This window comes from Gobio gobio, assembly GCF_949357685.1.
Source record: "Gobio gobio genome assembly, chromosome: 10".
NCBI classification, from domain to species: Eukaryota; Metazoa; Chordata; class Actinopteri; order Cypriniformes; family Gobionidae; genus Gobio; species Gobio gobio.
Window position 1 is genome coordinate 7,454,051 of NC_137116.1, and position 12,801 is coordinate 7,466,851.

The 12,801-nt window shown below is 37.2% G+C and overlaps 1 protein-coding gene across 1 annotated transcript in view; it reads left to right on the forward strand.

Moving 5' to 3' along the window:
• The first annotated feature begins 935 nt into the window (after positions 1-935).
• The window catches only part of nr6a1a (nuclear receptor subfamily 6, group A, member 1a), a 229,221-nt gene continuing 217,355 nt past the window's right edge, over positions 936-12,801 (forward strand). The window contains exons 1-2 of the mRNA XM_079827178.1: positions 936-1,093; positions 4,617-4,658. Of these exons, the coding sequence (XP_079683304.1) occupies positions 1,033-1,093; positions 4,617-4,658 (103 nt within the window). The 5' untranslated portion in view covers positions 936-1,032. The remainder of the gene's footprint in view (positions 1,094-4,616; positions 4,659-12,801) is intronic.

A 12,801-nucleotide genomic window follows, 5' to 3' on the forward strand; every position in this document is an offset into this window, starting at 1 on the left:
CTGTTCTTCATTTCGGAGCTTTCCTCTGCTCCCTGAAGGAGGTATGTTAAATCCTTAGATAGACAAAATACAGTTAGGGACCAGAGGCACAGTCACTGTAAAACATGGTAAAAGTATTTACACTTTGCAGAAGGAGAAGCCCTTATACAATATCCTGTTGGTTTCTTGAAAAAATGAAACGCCAATAATGGATGCCACTGTGTCCTGGCTGAGATTTGGCTATACTCATTCACCAGCCCCTCTGTACGATAGCCTGTGGTTTATGACATGGTCTATGATAGTAGGTCTTATTTCATCAGTTACCCTAATTCTGGCCCTTCTTTGAATGTCCCCATGCATTCACCCTCCTCAATCTCTACCTTGCCCTTGTCCAGGCAATCCTCTCCCTTGCTCTTGTCCTTGAAAGAACATCAACACCTGCACAATTCCTAGATGGGAATCAGCTGGGATTTATATATTTGCATAACTTCACTCGGCTGTTTATCAGTACCAATGGAATAAAATACAGGGGATATATTTGTGTTTCAATTCTCAATATGAACAGCTGTTTACCTTGACTTTAGCCTGAAGGTTAGTGTGTAGAACAAGGTGTTATCTGTTCTGACATACAGTGTTAAAGCATTGGTAAATTTGGCAGTAAAAATCCATTGTTTTGGTCTTGGTTGAGCTTGTGTGTAAAATAAGATTTTGTTTTTTTTTGTGTAAAAGCGACAATAAATGGGTTACTTGTATAGCCTACAAAGACAGATGTTGTGCTAACTGCGTTAAGAGTTTAGGAAAATTGTTAAAAGTATTGAAAAAATTGTCATAGCTAATGTAAAAAACTGTAAACACACGCCCATCTCTGCTAAGCAGCGTGTAGTTCTGGTACGTCACTCATGGGCGGCGGTGATTGGACGCGGAGCTCAGATAACCACGCCCACGCGGCACGCTTTGAGAACGGAGGAAACAGCAGGAATGATGGAAGTTTGATCTGATCCTGGCAACGGCGAACTTGTTCATTTTATAACACCTGAGAGCGATTCAAGAGATATGGTGGACAAAACACACGGGATTGAGTTCTCTGAGAAACATTGTTCGACGACAGGCAATGGTGAGACTATTATTTGTTATGTCATTTGATTAATTCCGTGCAATGCACATATTAGATAACTTAAGACTTCCTTAAGTGGGCTTTTCCCTTCGCCACTGATTAAAAAACAACATTAGCAGTGATATTGCATGTTCAGCGAACCACTTACAGTATTTACAGTAGGCACATGTCTTCTGTGAGATGTAAATACAGGAGAGATTTAATTTGGACATGGGTCACTGGTCTTTAAGTGCTTGTAAAATGTGAACTTTTGAACTTGGAGAAACCTGCACCCCATCCAGCAGATTCTGGGACCAGTCAGGAATCTGTGGCCACATTGCAGCTTTATCTAAACTGCCTCTTTATCTGTACCACACCGCCAGAAAATCACAATGAAGCCTTAAAACTAATCTTTCATTTGTTTTCATTGAAGTTGCTTTGAAAGGAAATGGCTGGATTGCACCATTACATGCCTGACAGTAACAATTTCACAAAAGAGGAAATCATTTACTTACCGCCATGTCTTTCTAAATAATCTGATGTCACAGCATTCATGTTATATTTGAATGCATGTGGACATGGATGAAATTTCAGAGTTAATTATGATTTTTTTACTTGAATTATGACTTGAATTCTCACAAAGCCATGACTTCATATCAATTGGTGCACTTTTATGGAAAAGAGCAGCTTGGACATTCTGCGGAAGTTCTTTTGTGTTCAGCGAATGAAATCAGATGAGTTTGGAATGACATAAGCCTGAAGATTTTTTTTTTTTTTTTTAACTGAATTATAGTCCGATCAATGCTTTTCTGTCAATCCTGACTTGATAATTAGTGATTTCAGATAATCCATTTGCATATGTTATGCCAAATTACATTGAGATTTGTCTGTGATTTCCAAAACATGCCGACAAGCACAGCAGGTGATTTCCACCTTTCTTTCCTTTTCTGGGAATGAAGCTGAAAACTAGCCTGTGTGAAGTGAATTCGGTTTCTCTCTTTGTCCTTCATAACCCCAAAGTCCTTCTTCCTAGTTGTAACTGTATTAAACGTCCCAGGAGAGCCTAGATGTCAAATACAGTCACATGTTCCTAAACAGCCAATCAAAAGGCCTAGAGCCATTCAAAGCTGGTATCTATAAATTAGGGCCAATATTGCTTTTATATAATAAATATCTTTGTCATTGTTTGACAAAATGTACATTTACTCGTAATCTAGAGCCAAGGGGTTCATGATGTAACTGTTCTCAGCGTAACCGGTCGGCACATGCCTATGAAATTCGTTTTATTTTTTCTCAAATTAGTTTTTTCCATTTATATTTTTATGGATTCCGATAAAAAACATTTTGGACTCCATTTTAATGGCTAAATAAAATTTTAGTAATCAAAAACCATGTCTTATTAATTGAAATCATCTTACATAAACACTTAAGTGTTTAAATCGTCGGCATACAGGGCAATCTAATGTTGGTTATTTGCTACCGTTAACCCACAAATATTAATATTCGTTCTTATAGTTTCTGCCAATGGTTTATTCACTAGGGCGATTTAAAAGAAGTATAAAACATTAATTTAATTGATCTTTTAATCATATGAAATATGAAATGACATATCTTTACTGTCAAAGAAAAATTGATTATTCCTTAAAAATAAAGTTTTAATAATAATTTATTATTATTATTATCATTAATATTGTCACAATTTCTTCAAGTTAAACCGAACTTTTATTTTGACAGTTTGCCATTAATATTCACTAGTAGACACTAGTCTATGGGTGCGTCTCAATCAGCTCCCTAGTTCAGTAGTCAGGGCACTTTTCAGGGAGTCGGCCATTTTAAGGGCTGTCTCAATTGCAGAATCCTTCCAGTGCAGAGTGCACTGAAATGTTCGCTTCCTAAAAAGTCCCACAATGCACCGCAAAACACAGGGTGCTCGGCTGTTGTTCATAAATACCAATGATGTTGTACAATGAGGATGTTGTCACGTCGCCGGAAATAGTTATCAGTGTCCCAATGTGTAGTGAGCCAGCGTCTTTTACTGTCCTTACAAGTGCCCGACCTCGTGTAACGTTACACGATATACTGATTCACGAGCACGGGAGCTAGGGAACTGAATGATACACACCCAGAATCACGATTTGATTTAAATGTACTGACCTGCTGTTTATTTATTCATCAAAATTTTTACAAATTAGGTTAAATTCTGCGTTATACAGTAAATTGTGTTTTAATGACTGGATCATAGGGCCCTATTAAAGGGATAGGTCACCCAAAAATGAAAATTAGCCCATGATTTACTCACCCTCAAGTCATCTTTGGTGTATATGACATTCTTCTTTCAGACGAATACAATCTGAGTTATATTACAAAAGTCCAGGCTAATCCAAGCATTATAATGGCAGTAATTGTTGCTCTGTTTTTGAAGTCCATAAAAAATGCATCTGTCCTTCAAATAACATGCTCCACACGGCTCCGGGAGGTTAATAAAGGCCCTCTGAAGTGAATCGATGCGTTTGTGTAAGAAAAATATCCAAATTTAAAACTTTATAATGTAAATCCGTATTCAATTCCTGGAAAAAGTGTTGAAAGTGCCTCTGCCGTTCAAAAGGCTTCCGTTACCAGGGCTGCGTCCGAAATCGCGTACTATGTGAGTAGGTACTACATTTGAATTTGAACTAACTTTGCGACTGTTAAAAAACTATGTTCTATATAGTATGAATGAATGTAGTATGAATGTAATCCGGACGTACTACATCCGCAATTTTGTCATGATCATGTGACCTAGCAGCATCAGTTGCGTCCCATCACGTCCCATCATAAATCGTCTCCCGTGGCCTCATGGGATTGTAAAGTGTCCATGGTATGCGCACTTCAGAATCTCATCGGAAGTAGTAGGTCATCCGGGTACTTTTCGCCTACTGTTTTTCCGAATACTATGAATTCGGACATGCTACTCTGTTGGCGTACTGTTTTTCCGCATACTATATAGTAGAGAAGTATTCAATTTCGGACGCAGCTTAGGTACGCTTGTCAGACGTCTTGAATTGCGAGAAGGCACTTTCAAAACTTTTTATAAAGCTTGGATTAGCCAGGACTTTTTTAATATAACTCCGATTTTATTGGTCTGAAAGAAGAATGTCATATACACCTAGGATGACTTGAGGGTGAATAAATCATGGGCTACTTTTCATTTTTGGGTGAACTATCCCTTTAAAATCTCTGTGCCCCTGTCTGTGTTTGTTTTACTTCCAAAATATAGAGCAAGTGAGTGTTTTACCCCGTGACCCAGCCACCGCGGTGTGAGTTGAGATGAGACGTGTTACTTATCGCCTTGGCATAATTGACACAGATAGGGGAGATTAGAGTTGTAAAATCCAGGCTGTTTGCCCACAGGCAGAAGAAAAGCACTTCTTCCTGGCTCATGTTGTGAAGACTCACCGCCGCCTGAAGTTGAGGTTATATGCAGATGTGTGCGTATGAGGCACAGTCTGTGTCTAATAACTGTTGCAAACTGGATGTAATCCTAAGATTTTTCTCTTCGCTGCAGGTTGTTGTGATGATCTTTTGGATGCAGAGGAGCATGGGATAGGTAAGGTCAATTTAATTTTAAAATGAAGAAAATGTAGTTAATTTGTTTTGTTTTGAATGAAATGCTTCTTGCTAGTCTCATAGTTTAATACAAAGAATTCAAATGGTATAAAGTTAAGAAATATCAGTCTATAATGGAGGTTATAGTGTGTCAGCATCAAATGTCCAGCAGGGGGCTTCCTGTCACTGTGGTGCAACAACCAAAACATGGTTCCTTGGTTAACATACAGTATATTTGTGCAGATATGAATGTGTTTTTGTTTGTGTTTGCCATACTTGTAGTTACTAAAGTTGCTGATCTGAATGCGTTCCAATGAAGTCAAGTTGTCTTTGAACAGTTGCTGTGTCTGAAACCAAAGGGTTAAAAGTTTCAAGCATCACATACATAATGAAAAACAGTTCTCTGTTGAAATGTGTTCATATATGGAAAAATTAGGGTAATTACTTTCAGTTCTGTCCCAGGATTGTGAGATATCATTGCAAGTGAAGAATACATCTATCCAGCATCATAGCAGACGGATTTGATTTGAAAGTGCCTTCACTATAAACCACCTGTGAAGTTCAGCATGTTTCAGCTTTCAGATGCAGTTCACTCTTAGAAGAAAAGGTTCTGAATGGAAGCTTCAAGGGTTCCGTCAGGTTGCAAAGGGGCTTAACATTTCCAGAAATATGTTTAAAACTCAGTGAAAATTTCCAAAAATCAATTTGCTCTGCAGCATATTTAGAATTTTAAAGTATATTGATAAAAATGGTCTCGTTTTACAGGAAACACTCTAAATTTTAACACAGTGGTGGAATAATGCATATGTTATATTGTATTTATTCACAATTTTATGATAAACATATATAAAAAGTCATATTTTTATGTATTTTTAAATTAATTTGTGATTTGAAAATCTATCATTTTTAATTTCTTTGCTCTATATCCCTTCAGAAAGTTTCTGTTGATTTCACTTGGTGTCAGTAAACGGGGGGGGGGGGGGGGGGGTAATTTTCTAGATATCTCCTTCCCCAAAAAAGTTACTGAGATTAATCTGTCCAAACTATCTAATAACTCATCCTCATCTGCATTGATTTAAGTCTGCCGCTGGGAAATCGAAAAGAAGGCTCCGCCTCCTCAACTTTGTAAAGGGAGATCTCGGGCTCTGATTGGTCTAGAAGCGTGATCGACATGTCTATAGGTATGACGTAAAACGTGATGATGTCATCAAAATCGTGGCTAACAAAGACGATCAAAATCATTGCGGGGGGTCAAATTCAGACCTTATTATCTTTTTCTGTGTAACATAAATGCAAAAGTGATTGGGTTATCAAGAAAGCTGAGGCTCTAATCTTTCAAACGACACCATATATGTCTAGTTTTGTGCTGCACAACTTATAGATTTTTTTAAATGATTATGATGATGCAATATTGGACCCACGGGTGGGTCGGTGGGGGGGGGTGCAGTGCTGCTGAAGGGGTTTTAATGGATCTATTTTAATTCATTTTTTATTTTAATTAAATGTTATGAAAGCAAAAACTGGTAAACGTACTATATCCCTAGAAAAAAATTGAAATAACCCATTAAACATGAAAGTATTATGCAATTTGTTTAGACATTTCTCCTTATTTAGAACCTTTTTGGCATAAAGGGTTCTTTAAAACTAGAGTCGATGACCCTAGAATTCTAAATAGAACCTTATGCACTATAAAAACTATTTGTTTGAATTTTGTCTTTGAACTTCCGTTTTTGCGGTAGCTCTGTATATTTCTATGGCATCGCTGTCGAAGAGTAATTAGCTGCTGAAGTGGATTTACTTATTGTACGGTTAATGACAGTTATCATGAGCATTATAATGTTTGAAGCGTATGCCATAACAAACGTCAGTAGACCGGGAAGATTTTAAAGGGTCCTATAATGCCCATTTTTACAAGTTGTAAAATAAGTCTATGATGTCCCCAGAGTGTGTATGTGAAGTTTTAGCTCAAAATACCCCACAGATAATTTTTTTATAGCATGTTAAAATTGTCACTTTTTGAGGGTGAGCAAAAACGCGCCGTTCTTGTGCGTGTCCCTTTAAATGCAAATGAGCTGCTCCCCGCCCCCTTTCAGGAAGAGAGCAGAGCTTCGAGCTTGTGTTAGCAGCTCCGATTACCTCACGTAGACACACTGAAAATGTCAGAAACTTTTCAGCCAGTCAGACAATGATTGAGAGACTCAAGAAGAAGTGACACCATGTAGAATGAGACAGGACGTTTTTGAATGGTTAGTTGATGAATTTATGAGTTAACTATCTTCAAGTCATTGATTAGCATATTCTGTCATGATAATCTATAAATCGCTCGTGTTCTGTTGTAAGATGCACAGAGCCAGAGAATATCTGCTGGATGAAGAGAGAACAGGGATAGTTTAGTTTAATTATGGTTATAGTAACTTGTACTCCTAAATGTGCTTGACTACAACAACTCTTCCTCTTCTCAACATGGCCTTTTTTGTGTGTTCCCAGGGGCGGGTGTATGTTAATTTTAGGGTTAGTGATGTCACTAACCCGTGAAGAAGCTCGTTGTAGTCCCTACCAGCCGATTGCTGTAGTCCTTAAAGGGATAGTTCACCCAAAAATGAAAATTAGCCCATAATTTACTCTCCCCCAAGTCATCCTAGGTGTATATGACATTCTTCATTCAGACGAATAAAATCAGAGTTATATTAGAAAAGTCCAGGCTAATCCTAGCATTAGAATTGGATTCATAGCTGCTCTGTTTTTGAAGTCCATAAAAAGTGCATCTACCCATCAAATAACGTGCTCCAATAAAGGCCTTCTGAAGCGAATCGATGTGTTTGTGTAAGAAAAATATTCATATTTATAACTTTATCTAGTAAACTTTCGACCGACCACTTTCCATGTAAAAGTTTTGAATGTTGAAAGTGAAACTCAAGATACGTCATGACGATTTCGATCGGCAGGGGAACTTTCAACAATTTTTCCATAAATTGAACAGGGAAGGCGGCCGGTCGAAAGTTTACTTGATGAAGATTTAAATATGGATATTTTTCTTACACAAACGCATCGATTTGCTTCAGAAGGCCTTTATTAACACCCCGGAGCCGAGTGGAGCACGTTATTTGACGGACAGATGCACTTTTTATGGACTTCAAAAACAGAGCAACTATGAATCAAATTCTAATACTAGGATTAGCCTCGACTTTTGTAATATAACTCAGATTTTATTCGTCTGAAAGAAGAATGTCATATACACCTAGGATGACTTGACGGTGAGTAAATTATCGGCTAATTTTCATTTTTGGGTGAACTATGCCTTTAAAAAGCCATTTCTGTAAAAGAAAATATCTCCCTTTGCTTTGAACTTTGAGCGTTGTAACATTGCAGATGTTGTTTATGCTCAAAAACAGCAACATTGTTAACTTTAGTTAGTGTGTAAAGTCAAATCATAATCAACGTCCCCTTTAAAAGGAGCCGTTTATTCATAAATCTTTTTCTAAGAGTGACTTTGTATTGAATTCCATGATTGCGTATTCAGTTTTTGACCTCTGACCTTTCAAGTGATCAAGTGTCTGGCTCCAATACACTCATACTGGCTGTTCAGTCACGTTACTTGGATTAATATTTTTCATCGATTTTTGACTGGTTGTTTCTATATGTAGATCTAAATTTAAATTCTGAAATCACTTTAATTTGAACATGATGAAGACAAATGAACATGATATAATCTGTTTATGTTTCAAATTTTCATTTGAATGAAAAAGCACAAATTTGAAGTTCTGGATTAAGGTTTTGCATTTTTATTAAATATGTTTAATTTATTTATATATATTATTTTGTTTTGACAACGTTGTTTTCTGTACACGAAAAATGACCCACATTCTCTCTCTCTCTCTCTCTCTCTCTGCTCCTTCTGCCTGCTGTCTGTCTGCTCTAAGAGGAAAGGGTCATTTATAGTTCAGCCACTGCTGACCTCAGTGTGACCGCTTCACGTAAACCTGTGGGAAGCTGTGACGAGGAAAAGAGGTGTTAGGAGCTGTTGAAGCAGCAGACGAGAGAAAGGGCTGTATTGTCTCTGATTGAGTTATGAGTTAAAGTGTGATGGAGCTGTAAATGTGAGGGTGAAATGGGTGCGTTAGCACTGCAATCTGACGTGTTTCCGGGTGAAATCAGATACTCAGTGAGGAAAAAATGTAAGACAGGACTTGATTTTAACCATTGGGATTGAGTGGATGATGGATAATGGATTTTATATACCAAAATGATACTGAATGTGAGTTTGCAAGTAATGCGAGTTATGTAATCAGATTACTTGAAGTAACTAGTAAAGTAACACAATATTCTTTTCAAATAAGTAACGCATATTACTTTGTTTTCCCATGACAGCTCTTCTGTCCCCATGTTGAGAGGACATGTGTGAACATGATTGGTATTAGCCTGACAAGCCAGACCCACATCAAGATGTTGGGTCTGGGAACACACCATTGGCAGGGCTCAATCCGAGGGATGGGATAAACGGTTGTCTTTCAAATTCCCTCTGTACGCAATAGGATAGCGCTACAACCAACCAGAGCAACGAAGAAGGTGAAGCGGAGCTAGTTGATAGATTAAACTTTCGCCGTATCCGGTCGGCAAAACTCCGAACACATCTTCCTTTCTTAAGAATTAATTCAGAGCCGTTCTTTGTTCTTTTCTCAAAGAAAAGCTTAACTCCAAGTCTTCCAGAGTCGCAACCAAAGCCGTTTCGAAAGGCCGCTGTTCGCCAGCTTCTTTGTTTACAAGTTGTTTTTTTTTTTTTTTTTATTAATGCAAAAAAATGTAAATGCAACTCAACAATTATAAAATGAAAAACATAAAATGTAAATTAAATTAAGTCATGCCAGGGGTAAAATTACAACAATTTAAAGTAAAAAAAGAAAAAGCTTCATAGGTCTTTCTTGCTTTTTTGTTTTTATGTAGTACCATATTGTTTAATTTCTTTTATAAAATGATAAAATGTTTTTTCACATGAATGTGATATTTTTCAAGTAAAATAAAAAGTTGTGCAAGGAAGCACGTCGTACTTTTGGAATCAACATTGTCTTGTACAAAGAAAAATACTTCGTCATACTGATCAATTTGTATACATGTTCCAAACAATCTAGAAATGAAATTAGAAACATCAAACCAAAACATTTTTGAATATATACAAAAAAAAAAAGATAAGCCCAGATTCTTTGGCATTACCACAGAATTCACATACGTTTTCAATATTCACATGGAAACGTTTAAGTCCTTGACAGGGTAAATTCTGTGTAAAATTTTATAGGAAACCTCTTTAATTTTATTGTTAATAAAAAACTTATTTGTTATTGACCATACTCTTTCTTTTCCATTTAATATTTTCATATTTAGTAGACCAAAACACTGTTGAACAAGGCAAATAGTTTGTTTTTAAAATATTTCTAATATATTTGTTACTGCATTTATCTATTATTGTATTAATATCCCCAATAAATATTGTATCACTACAAAAACTGGTTTGACGATCAACGTTTATAGGATAAAATCCATAGTGATACAACAGAGAAAATAGCATATTCTTTTGGCCTCACAGGAATCATACATTTATTGAGATATTCAGAATATGTTAAAAGTAAAACTTGTTCATTAAGCAACTGACTAACAGTAAGAATTCCATTATCGTACTTTTTTTTTGTACAAGATATCTTTGTTGCTGATATAAAGTATAGATGCGGTGAAATGTTTTGTTTATATATTAATTGCCAAGCTAGCAGTGCCTGCTTATGAAAGTTTGCCAGTTTAACTGGGATTTTGTTTACAAGTAGCATGCGGAACCGCGGCAACTCTGCCGTCATTATGTTAAGCCCGCCCACCGACTCTATACACGATGTGATTGGCCAGACCAGAGTTTGGTTTTTCCAGCTCGCAAGCCAACGGAGAGTTGCTAGACGCCCTGGCTGCAAATTATATTTGCTGCGTCTAGGGTGCGTCTAGATTTCTAGGCTAGATGGGTTTTGTAGTTCTAGACTAAATGTGAGCATTTACTCATCTCACTTGCACAAAAACACATTCAGTTTTCCTCAAGCTTCAAAGAAATCCAGACTCATGATATTACGCAAACCTGCAATAATTAAATAACACTAATATACTTTATCGTATTTAATCTCACTTTATGAACCAGTGTCTTTGCTGCTGACCTTTGCTGATCCAAAAGGCCTCTAGATGAACATAGTTGTGTTTCATTTCTTCTCCTGTGTCCTATTCTTCTCCAGTATTTAATGGCAGCGCAACTGAAAGGTTTGTTTGTCACAATCATTCACAAACTGTGCATTAAGAAAATCAATAGCGTCAGTCTGATGTTGATTGAACCGTTCAAATCGGTGTGGCATTTCAAGCTTGGTTTTACATTTTCTCGCCTCTGTTACAAATTAATATTACATCTAAAACCATAAAGATCCCATAACTCTGACCTGTCCATTTCATCACTGACGCTGAAGCTTGACGCTTCAAACTTCATGCAGTTTTTTGGGAGTTCTGGATGTGCATGCATTAAGCAGTCCTCCAGGGAACAAAGTCATGTTTACAAGTTCCCAGGCTTTTACAGTAAGTGCTTCAGAGGAAACGTTTGCCACAGTTAGTCCAGGGCTAAAAATATATATCAATGGCTTGCCTAATAGTGAGCTTTGCATCCAAATGCATGCAATTCAATTAAAAAAGACTGAAATATTCTGAATGTTGTACCTTTTCTTGGCCGGTTTATGAAAACGTGAACAATGTGCAGCAAAATAAGACTTTGAAATAGATTAGCCCTACATATTACTTTTCTTATTTGGACCATGAACATATAAGAGTGTCAACAATATAAAAAAAAAACCCCAAACCAAACAGTTCTTTAAAAAACGTAGTTAAAAATCATAAAAATGTAGTTTAAAGGGTCTAATGCTATCTCATGCATTTATGACCTATTTACAAGGGATGCACCGAATCCAGGATTCGGGTTCGGATTCAGTAGAACAGATAAAATGTACATAAAAAGAATAAAATAAATAGGCCTACACTAAATATTTTTCACTTAAATAATGACCAAATTAAGATGACAACACGAAAATACACTGAATCCGTTTGAAGCTTTGAAGAACCGTAATAGTTTTTTTGTCAAATAAAAATGGCAGGCCTACCTCAACCCTCACCTTGTATGGTGTTTTTTTTTTTTTTTTTAAAGCTACACTGTGTAACTTTTTTCGTTTATTCTTATCTAAAACACTTAGTTCTTTCAAAAATATATGTGCTCATTAATGTATATTTACTTCTTTCAAGTAATAAAGTATTCTCGTAAGTTTATAATATGCCATTGAAAATACATACGGGTGAGGGGTTCGAATGCCGGTCGCCATGTTGCCCCTCCATCTTGAAAGTACATTAGCCAAAGAGGGACAAACCCGTGAATTCAAGCTTCGCCTTCCGCGTTTTAACACTCGATGGCACCGTGTCGAATGTGGACGAGGTCGAACTGGAAGCCACGTTAATCTTGGACTAAATCGGCCACCGTATTTCTGTGTCAAATACACTCCTTCAGGATTCGAACAAGTTTCGGAACGTTTTTTCCAGAGTATGGCCCTGTATGACGTCATAAAGGGCGGAATTGCTTGAATCGGCACTTCTACCGGATGAAAACACACACACACACACACACACACACACACACACACACACACACACACACACACACACACACACACACACACACACACACACACACACACACACACACACACACACACACACACACACACACACACACACTCATCAACCAGAGCAAAAACGCGTCCATCAACGAGCTTCGTTCGGGTTACCGGAGCCGTCAGTGGCACTGGTATTTTGTTTTTAGACCACGAAATCAACAATGTCACAAAAGAAGTGTGTTTCTGGTTGTGAGGGGAAAGATTACCTTGTTCAGCTTCCGAAATAACCCAGTGTTAAGGAAACAGTGGATACAGTTTTGTTTCCAGAGTTCTGCAAGTGTGTGTGTTTGTTCCCAGTCATGAGTGGAAACCGCAGGCGGTGAGTGAAACTGAATCAAATGTCTGTGTTTTGTTGGCAATTGGTGCGTAAGTGCTTATAATGTGAACCAACGTATAGTCAAGTGAATCGAAAGTCAT